The sequence below is a fragment of the Microtus oregoni genome, unplaced genomic scaffold (genome assembly GCF_018167655.1).
Source record: "Microtus oregoni isolate MIOR12 unplaced genomic scaffold, Mior012 000045F_ref0000178, whole genome shotgun sequence".
NCBI lineage: Eukaryota > Metazoa > Chordata > Mammalia > Rodentia > Cricetidae > Microtus > Microtus oregoni.
In genome coordinates this window covers 7,471,080-7,490,608 of record NW_024543219.1, presented here as the reverse complement: position 1 = coordinate 7,490,608, position 19,529 = coordinate 7,471,080, and the positions used below count along the sequence as shown (strand labels likewise).

General features: G+C 53.3%; 2 protein-coding genes across 10 annotated transcripts in view; one reads left to right on the top strand and one right to left on the bottom strand.

The window, feature by feature from the left end:
- The window catches only part of Zfhx2 (zinc finger homeobox 2), a 33,058-nt gene extending 22,988 nt beyond the window's left edge, over positions 1-10,070 (top strand). For 2 of the 4 annotated variants that reach the window (XM_041633857.1, XM_041633858.1), the window contains 6 exons: positions 873-944; positions 1,328-1,386; positions 3,464-3,664; positions 4,147-4,273; positions 4,420-7,905; positions 8,149-10,070. In XM_041633857.1, the coding sequence (XP_041489791.1) occupies positions 873-944; positions 1,328-1,386; positions 3,464-3,664; positions 4,147-4,273; positions 4,420-7,905; positions 8,149-9,119 (4,916 nt within the window). In that variant the 3' untranslated portion in view covers positions 9,120-10,070. The remainder of the gene's footprint in view (positions 1-872; positions 945-1,327; positions 1,387-3,463; positions 3,665-4,146; positions 4,274-4,419; positions 7,906-8,148) is intronic. The other 2 variants (XM_041633859.1, XM_041633860.1) reach the window with 2 other exon arrangements.
- The window catches only part of Thtpa (thiamine triphosphatase), a 46,887-nt gene extending 29,121 nt beyond the window's left edge, over positions 1-17,766 (bottom strand). For 2 of the 6 annotated variants that reach the window (XM_041633875.1, XM_041633878.1), the window contains exon 1: positions 16,951-17,390. The gene's annotated coding sequence lies outside the window, so the exon portion shown is untranslated. Of the gene's footprint in view, positions 1-15,611; positions 16,001-16,946; positions 17,391-17,748 lie in introns of those variants that run through there. The other 4 variants (XM_041633868.1, XM_041633867.1, XM_041633872.1 and 1 more) reach the window with 4 other exon arrangements.
- Between the last annotated feature and the right edge of the window lie 1,763 nt (positions 17,767-19,529).

Genomic DNA, 19,529 nt, shown 5'->3' with positions numbered 1-19,529 from the left:
AAATCTAAAATATGTTTCATGCTGGGCCAGTCTTGTTGGAATGAGATGGGCACTGTGGGCATGGTCCAAAGGCAACAGGGATGGGAAGAGGCCCCAACAAGTTTCCCAGCCTCTTCCTGTCTCCTAGGAGGTCTTCAGCCCCAAGGCTGGGCTTAGAGACCCCCTTAGGCAGCAGAGGTTGTTCCAGCAGAGGCCGGGAACAGCCAGCCAGGCGCCATTGATCCAGAGGGTGCAGGAGAAGAGCCTGGAAGGGGCTGTCAGAGGTGGGCATGGGCATCTGGGCTTTGGAGAGGCCAGCGGTGGGTGAGGGCGAGGGCAGGGCAGCAGGAACCAGGAACAGGCAGCATTGACTGGTGCTAATTGAATTGCCAATACGCTGGCTGGAGTTAAGTGCTGGAGGGGCCCAGATCAATAGCTAACGATCTTGGTGCAAGGCTGAATGGAGTTAAGGAACTTTTAACACTTTAATTAGGCTGCCACCGAAAATAAATTCCTACACATCTGTCAGTTCTTACTTGAGTGGTAATGTCCTTGCCCATCGCTCCTGGTCACTACAGCCGCCACTGCTTCATTCAGCATTTGCAGGGCCCCTCCCACGACACTTTTGGGGTTTCCCCTTTCCAGGGTCAGGCAGGCCAGGAGGCCAAGTTTAGTCCAGTCCTGTTGTGGGGCTTGTTGCTAGGGATGGGGTGTTAGGCTTGCCCTGCTGTTCCACTGTGTCTCTCCTGGCGGCTTTTCATCCTTCCCTGCCTCCTGATTTACTCATCCATTCCTTCACCAACTGGCTGCTGGTCCTGCTTCCTCTGCCCTGAGTCCTCCCTCCTTCCCCAGTGTTCATGGTGCTGTGCTGACTCTGTCTCCACCCCACACAGGGAAGACTGACACCCCCTCATCTAAGCCACCCACCTCTGAGAAAGATGCCCAGAACAAGACAGAACAATTGGGTGAGCCTCTGGCCCGTCTCCCCCATCCAGTTTACTGTGTATCCTGGGATGTTCATGGAGTCCTTCAGAAGCCCAGGCACCCCAAAAGACCGCCTTCCCAGACACCCCAAAAGACCTCCTTCCCAGAAGGAGAAAAATTGATCAGAGAAAAGAAAGGGCAAACAGGCTGTGGTGGCCCAGGCATCTCCCTGGCCCCTATGAAGACCCAGCCCTGGCTAACCCAGAAGCCCTCCCTGCCAGGCCCCACCCAACTGCTGAGTTTCTTGCCCGTTCTCCATTCTCTGAAGCCTGCTTCCTACCCTGAAAGCTCTATGGTAGTAGGGGCTATGCAGGAAGGGGGAGAATTAAAGGGGTACTTTAACCTCCTCTCCTCTTACCCTCAGCTTCTGGAGTGACAGAGGACAGAACTGGCCCTTCCACAGACAGTGCCAACCAGATCACGGTCAGAACTGGGGTAACTGGGATGATGAAGGTGGGGGCCTGGCTTTACTGAGATCTTGTACTCTAAAGCAGTGGTTCTCAACCTGTGGGTTGCCACCCCTTGGGTCATCTGAAGCCATTATTATTCATTACAGTAGCAAAATCACAGCTATGGTGTAAAACAAAAATCGTTTTATTGTTGGGGCACCATAGCATGAGGACCTGTAGTAACTAGCGCAGCATTGGGAAGGTTGAGAACCACTGTTCTAAAGGCTTCTATTGCGCCTGTGGCTATTTTATCTCAGAATCTCACATGGGAATTTCTACCGAGGGCTAGTTCTGTATGTTCAGCAAGTAAGGCAGAAACCTGCCTGTGAGCATGAACACAGGGTGTGACAGGAAGGAGTGGCGGGAACTTGGGGAAAAGCGGGAGCAACTGGAAGGATGCAGGAGGGGGAGGGAAGCCGGCGGGGTGGGAAGAGCAATGCAGAACACAAGAGCAGTCCCATAGGACTACGGGAGGATGTTCCTTCCTGCAGGGAGCTGTAAGCTGGAAAGAACCCTGCTGGCACCCCTTCCTAAGAGTAGAGGCACTCAACAAGCCGCTCATCGACAGGCAGTCCCACAAGCCTCTGAGCTTCAGGACTGGACATGAAAGGACTCAGGAGCAATCTGGCCTTGTGATCTCTGTGTCGGTTCTGAGGAGATTCCAAGTCTGTGGTCTTGAGATGCCATCCTGGGCCTCACAGCTCCCCAGACTCCACTGCAGAATGTAGGGATACCTCAGTCCTCAGTTTCTCTTCCTCCCAACTCCTCCCTGCAGCCTGTGTGTTACAGGACCTGTCCTGAGGCTTGGTTCATTAATATGAGCACCTCGGTGCAGGCCTAGGAAAGTGCAGAGCAGCAGGAGCAGGTGGGCCAGAGAGAGAAGCTTGGTCTGGGGCAGCAGGCAAAATACCCACTCAGATGACAGCAGGCCTCTAGTGCCTCCATCTCTCTGAAGGTCTAGACCACAATGCGCTGAACGACAGACCAGAATTTCCCTGGGCCGGCCTGGGGCTGGAGAGCTGGCTCAAGCAGTTAAGAGCATTGATTGCTCTTCCAAAGAATCCAGGCTCAATTCCCAGCACCCACATGACACAACTATCTGTAACCCCCGTTCCAGAGGATCTGACACCCTCATACAAACATGCATGCAGGTGAAACACCAATGTACATAAAAAAATAAAGCCAGGTGGTGGCACACACCTTTAATCCCAGCACTTGAGAGACAGAGGCAGGTGTATCTCTGTGACTTCGAGGCCAGCCTGATCTACAGAGTCAGTTCCAGGACAGCAAGGCCTATACAAAGAAACCCTATCTCGAAAAACAAAAAAAGAAAACAAACAAACAAAAATAATAAAGGAAGAAGAAGAGGTCATGAGCTGGGCAGTGGTGGTGCACACCTTTAATTCCAACAGAGACAGGTGAAACTGCATTGGAGGCCAGCCTGGTCTACAGAGCGAGTTCCAAGACAGCCAGGGCTACACGGAGAAACCCTGTCTCAAAACAAACAAACAAAAGAAAACCCCAAACAAGCAAACAAAAAGAAGTGGTGAAAGGGAAAGAGAATGGGGTGCAGCTGAGCCTGAGAGAGAGGAGTCAGCTGCAGGGCAAAGAGATAGGACCCCTCTGTAGATGTTCAGAGCCTGGAAGAAGCACAATAGGCTGGGGTAAGGGAGGACCGGGTCTGAAAGTGTCCAGAGGAAAGGAGGTATTTCACAGCAAAGACAGGCAGTGGGGTAGGGGTGAGAGCCAGACTCAGGGCAGAGGCTAGAATCGGGCCATCTGTCAGCTGGAAGACTGGTGAGGATATCCATGGGGAAAGACACACCAGAAGGAAGGCAGAACCCGGGGTGGAAGGAGGGGAGCTGACAGAGAAGAGAGTCAAAATAGCAGTCTGGGCTAGGCCTTTGCCCTAGCCCAGTGCAATTGCCAGCTTCCAGAACTTGTCTCCTGAGGACGGAGATGGGGAGAGTGTTGCATTGAATCCTAGTAACTGTGAAATAGTGGGTCCCCCCTCTTCCCTGATTTCTCCACCACCCATATGTATTCCCCAGGTATACTGCTGTCCATATTGCAGCTTCCTGAGCCCAGAGTCTGACCAGGTGAGGGTTCATACACTCTCTCAGCATGCTGTGCAGCCCAAGTACAGGTGCCCACTGTGCCAGGAACAGCTAATGGGCCGGCCTGCCCTACACTTCCACCTCAGCCACCTTCACAACGTGGTGCCCGAGTGTGTTGAGAAGCTGCTGCTTGTGGTGAGTGCAGGCCGAGGGAAAATGGTCTTAAGGTCCCGCCAGGGCAGTGTAGGAAGAGGGGAAGAGGCAGCAATATCCAGGCCAGTGTGCTGGGGGTAGGATGTGAAGAAAATCGCGTTCTAGGGAGTTGACGTGTGAAAATAAAGTTGGTGGGGGTGGCTCTAAGCACCTAGTTGACTTTACTCCTAGAGAAGACAACTATGTATTACCCTCACTTCCACTAAACCCTGAAAAGAGTTGTTAAAACTAGATAGTCTTGAGGTAAGATACTTTTGGTCTGGGGATGGGGGTTAGGGCAGCTAGCTACCCAGTCTCTCAGCCAAAGAAAAGCATCAATGTTGGGGGAAGATTTGTCTAGACAGGACATTGGATCCAGGGGAAGAGAGCTTGGCACAGATATGGGTGCAGAATAAATGGATCAGGAATAGCAGTAGGGAGTAGTGGATAATGATGGAAAACCACCAGGATTTCCCACGTTACAGGCCACAACCGTAGAGATGACCTTTGCAACCAAAATGCTGCCTGGACTCACACCAACCCCTGTGGAAGATGGCCTAGAACGCCCCACTCCTGGCCCAGAGCCCACTCCCAGCAGAGATCAGGTAGCAGGTAAGGAAGGGTTCAGCATACCTCCCAAAATGGCAGAAAAAGGGATCAAGGGGTTCTGAAGACAACTGGCATCAAGTCAGGGGCTTTGGATAGCCAACGGCTGGAGCTCAGCTTGAACACCGTTCTTCCTCCCCTGTCTCCTGTAGAGAGCTCTAAGACCCCAGAGGCCAGCCCAGATCCTCCTGAACCTCTCCCGGCACCAGTTGAGGGCCCAGAGAAGCCCTCAGGAAGCCCTGAGCAGCCCTCTTCTCCAGTCTCATCTCTGGCCCCTCAGCTTGATGCCCAGGTTGAAGAAGTGGCTGCTCCACCAGCCATGGCTGAAGAGGAAGAAGGAGCCATGGGGGAACCCCGCTCTGCAGAGCCATCCCCAGCTGACTCTCGCCACCCGCTGACCTATCGGAAGACCACCAACTTTGCCCTGGACAAATTTCTTGACCCTGCTCGCCCCTTTAAGTGTACTGTGTGTAAGGAGTCCTTCACCCAGAAGAACATCCTCTTGGTTCATTATAATTCCGTCTCCCACCTTCACAAGATGAAGAAGGCTGCCATTGACCCATCATGCCCTGCCCGAGGAGAGGCTGGCATTCCCCCACCCACCAGCGCTACATCAGACAAGCCCTTCAAGTGCACGGTCTGCCGAGTGTCCTACAACCAGAGCTCCACCCTGGAGATCCATATGCGATCAGTTCTGCACCAGACTCGGTCCAGGGGGGCCAAGGCTGATGCCAAGGCTGAAGGACCGGAGCGCAGCCAAGAAGAACTCAAGGAAGGCGAGACTGAGGGTGAGGTGGGCACTGAGAAGAAAGGCCCCGACCCCAGTGGCTTCGTGTCTGGACTGCCCTTTCTGTCTCCACCACCCCCTCCCTTGGACCTGCACCGGTTCCCAGCCCCCCTCTTCACCCCCCCAGTCCTGCCCCCCTTCCCTCTGGTTCCAGATTCACTGCTCAAGCTCCAACAGCAGCAGCTACTGCTGCCCTTCTACCTCCATGACCTCAAAGTGGGGCCCAAGCTGGCACTAGCCAGTCCTACACCCATGCTGTCCCTACCGGCTGCCACCCCACCTCCTCTTCCCGCACCCCCCAAGGCTGAGCTGCCTGAGCAGGAATGGGAGCGGCCCCTCATAGCTGAAGAGGGGAATGAAGCAGGGCCCTCTTCACCACCCCACACATCGCCCAACGATGCTGCCCGCACAGCAGCCAAAGCCCTGCTAGAAAATTTCGGCTTTGAGTTAGTCATTCAGTACAATGAAGGGAAGCAAGCAGTGCCCCCTCCCCCAACACCTCCTCCCCCAGAGTCTCTGGGGGGCGGAGACAAGCTGGCCTGCGGGGCCTGTGGGAAACTCTTCTCCAACATGCTTATCCTCAAGAGTCACGAGGAACATGTTCACCGCCGCTTTCTGCCCTTTGAGGCTCTGAGCCGATACGCTGCTCAGTTTCGGAAGAGCTATGACAGCCTGTATCCACCCCCAGTAGAGCCCCCCAAACCTCCAGATGGGTCCCTGGAGTCACCTCCCCAGATAGGCCCACCTTTCATGATTCCAGAGCCTGAGGTAGCGGGGATCCACGCTTCTGAGGAGCGAAGCCTGGCAGGAGGACACTGGCCCCTGGAGGAAGACAACGGCTCTCGAGGCAGTCTTCCTCACACAGTGCCTGCAGGCCGCCGCTTCTCCAGAACCAAGTTCACTGAATTCCAGACCCAAGCCCTGCAGTCCTTCTTCGAGACCAGCGCCTACCCCAAGGATGGAGAGGTGGAGCGACTTGCAAATCTCTTGGGTCTGGCTAGCCGTGTGGTGGTCGTGTGGTTCCAGAACGCCCGCCAGAAAGCCCGCAAAAATGCCTGTGAGGGCGGGTCTGTGACCGCTGGGGGGTCCTCTGGGGGGGCCTCCGGCTGTAGGCGCTGCCATACCACCTTTGCCTGTGTTTTCGAGTTAGTTCGGCACCTCAAGAAGTGCTATGATGACCAACCTCCTGAGGAAGAGGAGGAGGCAGAGAGAGGGGAAGAGGAAGAAGAGGTAGAAGAAGAAGAGGCGGAAGAGCAGAACCCCGAACCTGCCGCTAGGCAAGGTGGCCCATCACCAGAACATGCAGATGTGGAGGACCCAAGCCAAGTTGAGCCAACAAGGCCTGAAGGCAAAGAAGAGCCTGAAGGGAAGGCACCCCCATCCCCTGCCACCCACACCTGTGACCAGTGTGCCGTTTCCTTCCCCAGCCAGGACCTCCTGACTGCTCACCACAGACTGCATTTCCCACCGTGTGCAGCGCAGCCTAGCGCGCCACCGCAGCTCCTCGATCTGCCCCTGCTGGTGTTCGGGGAGCGGAACCCCGTAGTATCAGGCACCTCCTCAGTGACAGGGACACCCCTCAAGCGGAAGCATGACGATGGCAGTCTGTCTCCCACAGGCAGTGAAGCAGGGGGTGGAGGAGAGGGTGAACCCCCCAAAGACAAGCGCCTGCGCACCACCATCCTGCCCGAGCAGCTGGAGATCCTGTACCGCTGGTACATGCAGGACTCCAACCCCACGCGGAAGATGCTGGACTGCATCTCTGAGGAGGTGGGGCTCAAGAAACGGGTAGTGCAGGTCTGGTTCCAGAATACCAGGGCCCGAGAGAGGAAAGGCCAGTTTCGAAGCACCCCAGGGGGAGTAGCTGGGCCAGCGGTCAAACCCACTGTTACACCCACCCCAGCACCCTTCCCCAAATTCAACCTCCTGCTGAGCAAGACAGAAGATGATTCTGGGAAGGAAGCCCCAAAGAGAGAAGCCCCTGCTTTCCCTTACCCCACAGTCACCCCTGCAGCCGGGCCTCTATCATTCCTGCCACCTGGGACACCTGGGAAAGAGGCCACTGTACCAACACCAGAGCCCCCTGTACCCCTCCCAGTTCCCGCACTCAGTGAGGATGAGGGCCCAGAGGAACCGTCTAAATCTTCTCCAGAAAGTGAGGCTTGCAGTCCCTCTGCAGGAGACCTGAGTGATTCATCTACTTCCAGCCTGGCTGAACCAGAGTCCCCGGGGGCTGGAGGGACCAGTGGGGCACCAGGAAGTGGGTCTGGAGTTCCAGATGCAATGGGGCAGCGGCGATATAGGACCCAGATGAGCAGCCTGCAGCTGAAGATCATGAAAGCCTGCTACGAAGCCTACCGTACCCCTACGATGCAGGAGTGCGAGGTGCTGGGGGAGGAAATCGGACTGCCCAAGAGAGTCATTCAGGTCTGGTTCCAAAATGCTCGGGCCAAGGAAAAGAAAGCCAAACTGCAGGGGACAGCACTTGCAGGGAACGGGAGCGGCAGCGAGAGCGCCTTGGCAGCCCAGCGCACCGACTGCCCCTACTGTGATGTCAAGTATGACTTCTATGTCTCTTGTCGAGGCCACCTCTTTTCTCGTCAGCACCTGGCCAAGCTTAAGGAGGCCGTCCGAGCCCAGCTGAAGAGTGAAAGCAAGTGCTACGACTTAGCCCCAGCACCCGAGGCCCCACTGGCTCCCAAAGGGCCGCCCGCCCCCGCGCCGCCCACAACCACTCCTGCCTCTGTGCCTCTGGGGCCTTCCCCGACCCTGCCTCGCCTGGCTCCTGTCCTCTTGCCTGGCCCAACTCTGGCCCAGCCACCACTCGGAAGCATGGCTTCTTTCAATTCAGGTGAGCTGGGGAGGCTGGGAGAAACTGGACTTGAGAGAGAGGGTGCTTTAATATAAGCCCCTCCTTTCCTGCTTGGCTCTCCCCCACACAGTGATTCTTGCTGCAGGCTCTGGGAAAAAGGAGAGTGGAGAGCGATGGCCGCTGGGTAGGGGGACGGGGGGGGGGGGGGGGGGGGGTGCGCAGTTACAGTAGTCTGGAGCAGGAAGGTCGGAAAGGAGTAACCACCCACTTTCATTTTCCTAGGCCCTGCAGCCTCCTCAGGCCTCCTTGGCCTCGCCTCTTCAGTTCTGCCTGCTACCACAGTGGTCCAGACTGCTGGTCCAGGCCACCCCTTACCTCAGAGACCTGTGTCCAACCAAACCAACAGCAGCTCTACTGACCCTACCCCTGGCCCAGCTACTGATCCCTCAGGAGACAAAGTCTCTGGTGAGCGAAAGCCAGTTGCAACCCTTTCCAACTCCTCCACTGATGCCCTCAAGAACCTGAAAGCGTTGAAGGCCACTGTCCCAGCCCTGTTGGGGGGACAGTTCCTGCCGTTCCCATTGCCCCCTGCAGGCGGGGCAGCACCACCAGCTGTCTTTGGCCCTCAGTTACAAGGGGCCTACTTCCAACAGCTTTACGGCATGAAGAAGGGGCTATTTCCCATGAACCCCGTGATACCTCAGACCCTCATTGGGCTGCTCCCCAATGCCCTCCTCCAGCCACCACCCCAAGCCCCTGAGCCTACAGCCACAGCACCCCCAAAGCCTCCTGAGCTGCCGGCTCCTGGGGAAGGGGACAGCAGTGAGGCTGACGAGCTGCTGACAGGCAGCGCTGGCATCTCCACCGTGGATGTTACTCACCGCTACTTGTGCCGTCAATGCAAGATGGCATTTGACGGCGAGGCCCCAGCTACTGCCCACCAGAGATCCTTCTGCTTCTTTGGGCGGGGTTCTGGGGGTTCCATGCCGCCCCCATTGCGGGTGCCTATCTGCACCTACCACTGTTTGGCCTGTGAGGTGCTGCTGAGTGGGCGTGAAGCCCTGGCCTCGCATCTGCGCTCCTCAGCCCACAGGCGCAAGGCAGCCCCGCCCCCAGGAGGCCCTCCCATCACCGTTACCAACAGCGCCACTGCTGTCCCGGCTGCTGTGGCTTTTGCCAAAGAGGAAGCAAGATTACCTCACACGGACCCCAACCCAAAAACTACTACTACCTCTACACTTCTAGCTTTATAAACAGATAAACCAAGATGGGGCAAGAGAGGGCCTTAGGGTTCCCTCACCCCAACCGTCAGCTCTGCCCACCTCATGGGAGTCTGTCAATTCCCACCTTCAGTGGGCTTCACACACCCCACCTCCAGCAGAGTCCTGCCTCCTCCCCATCCCGCAGACAGTCTGACCCCCCTTGCAGATGCACCCCACCTTGTCACACATGTCTACTTCCTTCCGCCTCCTCCCCATTGACTTCCCAGCCCTCTTCCCCTGTAAACACATCCCATTTTCCATACTGTTATACTGACTGAGAAAACGCCAAAAGAAAGAAAAGAAGAAGAAAATGAAAACCCAAGACAAAAGGGCGGTGAAAAAAAAAATCAACTTTGCCGCCCCCCTCTTCTTGCCCCTTGTCCAGAGCACAGACTGCTCACAAACTCCAAACCCCACTTGGTTCCTAAGGTTGGAGCCTGGGATGGGCAGGGAGCCCATAAAACTAACCAAACTGGAGGCTGTCAGGGGGAGAAGCACCCCTGTTCACTCTCCCCATTTCCCTCCCTCCTGACCCTCTCCTCACCTGAAGGAACCCTTGCGGCCTGGACTCCTGTTTGAAGCCGCTGTTAGGGACCCCTCTACCCACCCTCACCCCATACCCTGGAAACTGCAGTAGCTTTTTCTCAAAGGCTTTAAACACAAAGATCCTCTCAGCAGCTGTGGGCCTGCCCGGTGCCCTAGCCCTGCCGAGGGCAGTCCAGCCTCCGGGGATCACACTGCCCACCCATGGCAAATCCAAAGTTCTTTTTAAAACAAAAACAAAACTGAAACACACCAAATAAGCGCAAGAGAGAGTGTGCACATGCACGAGAGAGATGGAGAGACCAGAGGAATGAAGTAAAGAAAAACAAAAACTGATTATACAGAGAGAGAGAGAAAAGAAAACTCCCATCAAACAAGTGGTTTGGTTTTTTGTTGTTGTTTTTTTTCTTTTTTTGGTTTTTTGCTGTTGTTTCATTTGTTTATGTTTTGTTTTACTGTTTGTGTCTTCCTCCCCCCCCCCCCCCCCCATTTGAGAGTTTCTTGCAGTCTGAGCACTAATGCCTCTAAGACCTTACTGGATCTGCCGGACCAAAGGCAGTGTAGCCCTCCCCTGGCTGTGCCCGGCCTCAGCAGGACTAGGAACACAGAGATGAGCCCTGTCCCCTGAGGTGAACGTGTGTCAGGACACCTATATCTCATTCCCAGTGTAGGAGTCGTGGCCACCCAAGGAAGAAGAGCACGGCGGGGGGCGGGGGCGGGCAGTCCTGGTTTCCGAAGTCAGGATGTGCATTCCTTTTCTCCTTCCCGTCTTCCTCCCCAGGGCCCCTGGCATGTTTCTGATGGTCCAGAACCTCCTTTGCCATTGCAGGCTCCCCTGCTCCCCATCTGCTTTTTCTCCTCTTAGTCCTCCACCCTCTCCCTTGCTCCTCCAGCTCAGCCCAGCCCCCCATTAGTCAGCATCCACTGGAGGTGTTGCCCAGAGTCTGCCTGTCTGCCAGGCAGAAGGCCCTGTGAGATGTGTACTAAGTGGGGTCCCCGAAGCACAACATGCTCTCCAGGGGATACAGTAGGAGGGCAGTGTCCTCGGGGACACTTCCCACACCCAGTCTTACCTCATGTGTGACCAGCAGGGGGTAATTTTGGCAATTCCCAAATCTAGCCCAAATGGCACAAGATAGATTTAATAGATATTTTGTTTTAGCAAAGAAAAGCCTGCAAAATTTCCTACACCCTCCAGCTGTTTCGTCTCTCCCCTTAACTCTGAGGAGCCTTCCCCCTACCAGGCTTCATACATTAGTTGCCCATTTGATATGTGTCCGCCTGCCCTAGAACTAAGCTTCTGCAGGGTCCCCCAGCCACACAGCAACACTAAAGCAACGGTTTATGTGCAGAAAGGGAGAAGCGGGCAGGGTCAGCTGAAATCCTTAGTTCTCACATATTCTGATTCTTCAACTTCTGTGTCATTCACTTTGAAAGCTAAGACACTTTTAGCTCCAGTCAGTTGAGGGTAGGATGAAACCAGTTCTGTTAATACCAAAAAGGCCAGTTCCTAGAAAAATTAGCCCGTGGTGGTCTGGTCCCTGCTGCCAGCATCTCTCTCACAGCCCACATACCCAGCCCCAGTCTTCTCTCTCACTTGTTCAAATTCTATGTATAAAAGTATTTTCTTAGCAGCATGTGTATGAGGAAAAAGGATTTTTTGGATTTTTGTTTTGTTTGGTTTTGTTTGGTTTTTTTTTTAACTCTGCTTTCTGGGAATGTGACTTGTGTATAAAAGATAAAAAAAAGAAAAAGAAAGAAAAGAAAAAGAAGGAACTTTAAAAGAAAATCTCGGTAAACCCCTGCCTTGGGATAATTAGAGGTGTCGTGTCGTGCGTTCTAGCCTGGTTAGGTTGGAGGAACCTTGGTTTTACCAAGGGTTACTATGGCCAGAAACTCCTTCTCCTTGTGCCTTCTTACACCTAAACACGGTGGCCTGGGACACACCAGGTAGTCACAGCAGTAGACAAAAATTTCCTGAGTAACTGTACTTTCCCAGGACCCTTGGAGCTGTTGACAGGCCAGTCATCAGGATCCCCAGGGAGCGCCAGTCTGTAGTCTTTCTCAGCCCTCTCCTCTGGCCACACCAACTGCAACACGACCCCTCCACCACACACCAGAACACACTAGAGGGCCTGGCGTCTGAAGAATTCTGGAGGTGACCATCAAGTCAGCAGGATCTTGTGGAATAACAGATGAAAGGCAAGCAAGGCAATACCGGCAAATGCATCTGCCTGTCTGCTAAGCAAGCTTAAACTAGGGCCTCATAAGCCAGAACCACCATGGTTCTAGATGTCTAACATACACAATTCTAAAGAAACACCAAACCCAGGTCCCTTCTTACTCTAGGGTCATTGCTGGGAGGCAGGAGGTGCAAATGATCTTGCCTGTCTTTGCTCAAGGTACTCAGTCCTCAACCAGAAAAAAACAAAAAAAAGCAAGGTTTGCTGGATGAACATGGGAAATCTGAAGCCTTAGAAGCCAGATAGTATAGATATGCAGCCAGATCATCGAAAAACTAGTTCTTACCCCAAACCTCTAGCCCTGGGGTGAACTTGCAGAAGCAAAAGCCAGTTACTCTAGGCATGATAGCACGGGCTGCTGATTTCTTTCTGTTCCTTAGTGTCAGACAGGGTCACCAAGTTCTCATCACCCTGCTATCTGGTTTTTTTCATCCCTATAAAAATATTCACATAAGGGACTGGGTGTGGTAGAGGACACCTTTTGTCCCAGCACTCAGGAGACAGAGGCAGATGGATCTCTGTGAGCCCAAGGCCAGCCTGGTGTACAAAGAGGATTCCAGACCAATTAGGGCTATGCAGTGAGATCCTGTCTCAAAAAGCCAGAATAATAACAATTTACATATGAAATGGAAGCAGATTTCGGTGTATAGCACCCCACCAACAAAACAAGTCCATTCTCAGAAGGACCTCAGTCGAGGTCTGCAGAGAGATGCGCGCACCTGCACGCACACACACACACACACACACACACACTTGGGGGGGCGGGGAGAGAGAGAGAGAGGCTTACAATTGAACAACAACATGCCCCAAGATAACCTTCCTGTCATTGAGAAGCAGTACTTTCTAGGAACTGAGGTTGCAGGCTAGCAGAAGGACTCTTGCCTCTAAACCCTTCACGTGTGCTAATTGTCCTCATGTTAATAGAAACAGAAAAAGCTCACAAAACAGGAAGTCTCAGGAAAATGTACCCAGTGTCCATTAGCATTGAAACTTTTAACTAATGAGGGAGAGGCCAGAAATGATTGTCGTCTACAGCTGGGAGAGGTAGACGAGAAGTCAAGGAAACTTCGGAAAACTGTCCGAAATCAACCTGAAATCGGGTGGACTGGGCTGGGGCTCTGTTACAGGAAAACCTGGAATTGAGAAGTGGGGGGGGGAGGGGGGAATGCATCTCAAAAATTGGTCAGAAACCTGGAGCTCTACGGCCACCGTTTCTAGGAGACTGAATTAGGAAGGGAGACCACAGTACTATGGCAGCAGTCACCATGGCATAAGGGCATAAGGGCATTAGCCACAGGAACAGAGCATGGATACAATACGAAAAGACGAAATGAAACTCCGAGAGGGGACATTGAGGAAGGCTAGACCAAGACTGTTAAGTTTGAAGAAGAGAAGAGCAACGCGAGAGAACACACCTCTTGGAAGACCCTACACCTTTTGCGGAAGTAGGGATCAAATCCAGGGCCCCAGGAACATGAAGCAGGAGCTCTTCCACTAAACCACACCCCTCCACTTCCACACCACCCCCACTTTTTTGTTTGTTTGTTTTTTTGGTTTTTTTTTTTCAAGACAGGGTTTCTCTGTGGTTTTGGAGCCTGTCCTGGAACTAGCTCTTGTATACCAGGCTGGTCTCGAACTCACAGAGATCCGCCTGCCTCTGCCTCCCGAGTGCTGGGATTAAAGGCGTGCACCACCACCGCCCGGCTTCCCCACTTTTTTTTAAAATATAGGGTCTCCTGTAGACTAAGTTTAACTCTCTGTGTAGCCCAGGATGACCTTGAACTCTGGGTCTTCTGGCCTCCATGCCTGAATTACAGGCACGCACAACTGACCCCTTTTTTCTTTTTTTTTAATTTTTAATAAATTCATTCTTTTGAGATGAACTTGAATTGAGAGCACTTGCTCTATAGCTCAAACAGCTCTTAAGCTCCAGATCTTCCGGCCTCAGCCTCCTGAGCAGCCGAGGTCACAGGCCTGTGCTTCTAGGCCTGGGGGAAGACACCACACTTTACAAAAACATAACATGGAGTGACAAAACTAGGTGACCCAATTGAATGCCCACCCTGTGACTCCCCTTGATAGAGAAGGAGCCAGCTAATTCTCTAAGCAAAACACAAACAGAGATTAGATAGATAACATTGCCTGACAGTGTGAAATGGGTTTCCAGAAACTCCCCAGTGACAGAGGGGTCTGACCAGAAGTTAGTGGAGAAGCAGGATGAGTGTTCCTAGGTAGAACAGAAAGAGGCTGGGCCTGTCAAGGAGAGTGGGGGGAGCAATACGGCCTTACCCAGCCATCCAGAGTCTTCCCTACAAAAACCTTCAAAAACGGGCAGTCAGTAGTAGCTCACTTTGCTCACATCTGTACATCTATGGTTCTTTTCTAACAATAGCAAAGCCTGCACAACATCCTCACTGAACCTGAAGAAGCCCCACACTGGGCATATCCCACCCAGCAAACGACTCGGGCAACAGCGGCACTTGTCTGCAAGATGTGGGGATTTGCCAATACTGCCGTGGGTCCAGCCTTGTACAATGCTGACCCTACATCACCACCCAGGTCTCCAAAAGACAGGGGAGGAGCAGGACCTCTCTCCCCCCACAAAATCCATAGAGATCTCATGGGGACACAGAGAACATCAGTCAGAGCTCTGATCTCATGGTTCTCGATGGGAAGATTTGAGAAACATATGGCAGCCAGTACTTAGAACTGGGAGGAGAAGGAAGTGGGGCCTTGAAAATGTTATCAAGGTGGGGGCGGGGGTCTTCTGTAATAACTTCTGTCGATTGCAATCACCGTGCTAACAAGTTACACGTCCTAACTACACATCACAACTCTCTGCTGTTTACCAGCTACCCTCACTCAGAACAAATAAGCACATATTCCACAACATATATATCGCCGGTTTGCCATGAAAGGTGGTCAAGGAAAAACAGAGGTTCAAAGACAAGAAAAATTAAAATGAGACTGACTGCCCTCCAAGATGAATGCCAAGTCATGGAGCAGTCTCTCCTAAAGTTTATCCATCTACACCATGGTTACCTGAGTGTTTAAAATATATCCTAAGATTAGTCTAGGGGTACAAGCCTGTAATCCCACCTTCTAGAGCGGCTGAGTCAGGAGGTTCACATATTCAAGATAGCCTGGACTGCAGAGTTAGTTCAAGGCCAGCCTTGAGCTGAGCAAGACCCCATCTCAAAATAAAAAGCAAAAAGGGGGACCTAACTCAATGACAGAGTGTTCACCCATCACTCATAAGCCCTGCGTTCAATTCCTAGTACCATAAATCATAGTTAAATGTACATTTCTGAACCCCATCACCATGCCAAGTGAATCAGAAACTCCTGCTGAAATGATCTTTGCTGCTGGCTAAGAGATGCTGTCCTAGCGTGCCCAGTCCCAGTTCTCCAGTCCCAGAACAACTCCGCTATGCTGGAGGCTCCCACACAGTGACTACCATGACTTCAGGTTTCTCCCCTTTAGTGCTGGAGATGGAGCCTAAGGCCTCACACATGCTAGGCCAGCGCTCTACCACTAAGCTTTGCCCAACTCGATTTTCTCGTCCTCAGATATATCATCCTCATTACCTGGACAAACACCTTCAACCTTCCAGTCTGCTAGAATCTGATGGTATTGTGTGCTTACGGCGGCTTCTGTCTTAACAGCAGAAAACAGTTCTTAAGCACCGTCCACTCACCGTGCTGACCGAAGACCTCTTGCTTTCTCTTCTCCTGTGGAAACCCTGCTTCTTCTGAAACTGCCGTCCACTTCCAGAGATGTCGAGATCAGAACTCCCCCAGCCCAGCGTAGCTCCGCCCAGGATGGACTTCCTATGAGCAGGCCTTATCTCTTAGAGCCAGCTAGTCTCTCTGACTTTACCCACAGACACAGTTTCTCCAGATCGTCCAGCATGATGGCCTATAGCCTCTGCCTACCCAGGAATTGGGGAAATCCAGTGCTACTGAAGACTCTTGCATAGGGCAGCTTAAAGTTAAAAATTTCAGGGGCTGGAGCATGTCACCACAGGTGCTGGAGGAGATTGTCCTTCAAAGCAACACCTTCTCTCTCACCGTCATTGCTGGCCTCCTTCCAAGCATAGATTTCAAAAACAGAAGTTAGTCTGGTCCTATTTGGGGTGCCACTGGGAAATTCCTAACCATAAAATCTCAGTCTTTGTAGAAGTCCCGGGTATCCTGTCTACCTATGTCTCACCTCTCCAGTTCTAGAGTGCTTCTCATTCTTCCAAAGGACAGGGGACTAGTTCATCTCAAGCAGAGATCAGCAGGAAATACACAGGTAAAACCCAGTCACTCCCTAACAGCCAAGCTGAGGTCTCCTTCCACTCTTTTTGGGACTGTCTGAGTAACCGCTTAGCTGCCAAGTCTCTGTCCGGGCCTTTTTACCCTGCCTTTTTATTTCCTGCCCTAGCTGCCCAGAGAAGTCCACAGCCACTGGCTTCAGATGTGGCTGTAGACAATGTCCCCGTCCCTCTGTACTCCAGATTCCTTTGCCTAGCCGCTCAAAAACAGTATAGTGCCATTTACATCCCCTTCTTGGGGTTAGAAAGACCTGAGAGTCACATTCAGAGAGCAGCAGAGGTGAGAATAGCGAATGGGGCTTCAGTCCGTCTGTGAAGGGTACCTCATATGCCGTTTCCCAACATGGAGCTCCACCCAGCCTGTGGCACCGCCATGCACACGGCCGCCAAGCGGTATCTTGAACAAGTTTGGCGGCTTTGGGTTTGACGCACTGCCAGACTCTGAGTCACTGGTCACATGCCAATGCGATACTGCCAATTGTGGCAGCATCTACTTGGTTGGGTGCCAAGCAGTAGGACCCAGATGGTGATGATGAAAAGCGGGGGAGGCAGATAGAGGGGAAGGGAGAGGGAGGCACCAGGGAGAAAAATCCGCCACACTTGTAAGAGGGAACAGTACAAATGGGAGCCACAAAAGGCTACCCTTCCCATCACACAGCCCAGTGTCACATGCAAACCCTTCCCTCCGTGAACACCTGTAATAACAGTACATACAGACCAGGCTAGAGGATACCGCCAGCTTCCGCGGGGGAATGGCTGGAGGCCAGCAGGGCTCACCACTCTTCTTCCTTGGGGGTCTTAGCCATAGCAGGCTTCCTCCATTGTGTCCTCACGGGGTACTCCATCTGCCATTCAGATGCCTAAGAGGGAATGGGAAGGAGGGCCTGGCAGAAAGGAGTCTATTCTCCCAAAGAAAGCATCCTTTATCTCTCCACCTAACTCCTGGCACAGCAACCTGCTCAACCAAATCAGAGGGAGCACTGACAACACCAGAGCCATGCCAGGCTCCATGGGCAGTGCCAGCTTCCCTCACACCCCAGCTTCCCTGCTGTCTTCCCCAGTGTCCTCTCAAAAGGCCACACTGCCAGCCCAAACAAGTTCTCCCTGGGTAGTAGTGGCACAGCCTCCTCCTACCTCTCCCATTCGTTCTTGGCTCCTTCTCATCTACTCCCTTCACCCCACTCCCCAGACTGGAACAGAGAGAACTCCTTCACAGTCCAACACTTCTCAGAGCTCATTCTGGAGGGACAGCGGCGGCAGCACATCCCCTCTCTACCGCCTCGCGCCCCTCTGGTCCCCATAACCCCAGACCTGGGCACAAGCCCAACAGTTGTGATGCCAACAGCTCTTGTGTGCCGCACCTTCCTCCCAGAGCACAAGGACTCCTGTCGCTGCCCCCTCCACTCATCCCCTCCCATCTCCATGGGCACAAGGGTGGCAGCTGCAGTACCAATGCGTGCATTCAGACAGTATGAAGCAACTCATGCACCCTCGCCTCTCCTCCAAGGTCCCACACCTCTCCCCTCCTTCTTCCACTCCATCCTTCTGTCCTTCTAGTTGGATGCTACAGTGGCAAATGCAATGCCAACCCCCACCCATGCCCAGGAGGCTCACATACAACACACGCATACGCGTACATGTACATGCGCGCGCACACACATACACACACACACGGCCCCATGAGTGCCAGGCAGCGGTGGCAGACACACAGCAATGCAGTGACTGGTACCCGAGGAGCCAGCCAGATTCGGCACCTGATCCAGTACCCATTTGGGATTGGGTGGTAGGCAGGCAGGCGAAGGGGTGATGGAGGCAGGCGATGGCCCTAGGTTGGCAGCCGATGGAGCTAGGAGAATGGAGGGAACAGATGCTCTTTGCCCAGTCTCCCTCCCTCTCTCTCCCTGAGATCAGTGCCAAGCTGGGGGGATGGGGAGAGGGGAAGATGGGGGAAGGGTGGCATTTGGAGAGCTGGCAGGCGGGGTGGGGGGGAGAGCTGGGTCCGCCCAAGCTGGGCAGTACCGGCACTGGCTGCCGCCTCTCCACTCTGCCATCTGTCTCGCTTCTCTCCCCACCCCCTTTCTCTCTTTCTCTTTCTTTCTCTTTCTTCTTCAACCATAGTAAAATGAAAGGAGGATGACAGGGTCCTCGTTCCACCCATCCCAACCTCGGTACCACCCCCTTCTTCCTCCCCACAACTCACCACACCATACCACCACCAAGCCATCTGTGTTCTCTCTCCTCCCGGCTCGGCCACCTTCTTTCACTCGCCTTCACCCTCATGCCAAAACAGGTGCAATTTAAATATATATAATATATGTCATATATATATATATATATGCAGACACACACACATATATATATACATTAAAAGGCAACTTAAAATGAAAACTATTTTCTTTGGAATGTCCTGTCCTTCAGAGTCTGGGTTCTCGTTGCCAATATTTATGTGGCAGGCAAAGGGAGGGGACCCTGTCCTCAGCTGGTGCCCATGAATCCCATGCCAGGGAGGAGGGGTGGCTGGGGTGGGGTGGGGGTGGGGTGGGGTACCGGGAGAGCTCTCTTCATTCTGCGCCTGTGGTTGTTTCTTTTTTCCCTACTCTTCTACTTCCGGAGTAGATTCAAATATATCTAGAGTCTTCCCCACCCCCAGCCCCCCAGCCCTGGTTTCCAGGGCCCCTGTGCCCTTCTCTCCCTGCTTTTGATTTTATTCCTCGATCACCCTTTCCGGTTTTGTATGTGTACGTGTGCGTGCGTGCAAGTGTGCTTGCATCCATGGCAGTGGGCACTGTGCCAGGCTCTACACTGCCATCTGCGATGCCTTCTGCAGCTCCGGCTACTTCTCTCTGCCACCTTCGGCTCACAACCCCCCAGCACCCTAGCTCCCCACCCCCAGTCCCCAATCATTAATTAGCTACTGAATTAATTAAATCATGAATACTAATTAACATTCCTACAGGGCAGGCTGCCAGGCTAGGGGCAGAGGGAATGAGAAGACAAGTGGAGATCCGGAGGCAGAGAGAACACAGAGGAGACAGACAGAAGGAACCCAAAGGAGGGATGGAGGAGAAAGAATACGGGGTGGGGACAGACCGGGCAGGGTTGCAGGTGTACGGCACTGGCATGGAAAGTGGGGTATTAAATTCATAGAGAGATGAGAATGCAACGCAGGCTTTGCACCCAAGTGAGACACAGGTGATCAACTTACCTCCGTCCCCTCCTAGGCCAGCTCAGAGACTGGAATGGGGGACTCTCCAGTGGCATGGCTCAGGGAACAAAGACACTTGGTGCCAAACATAG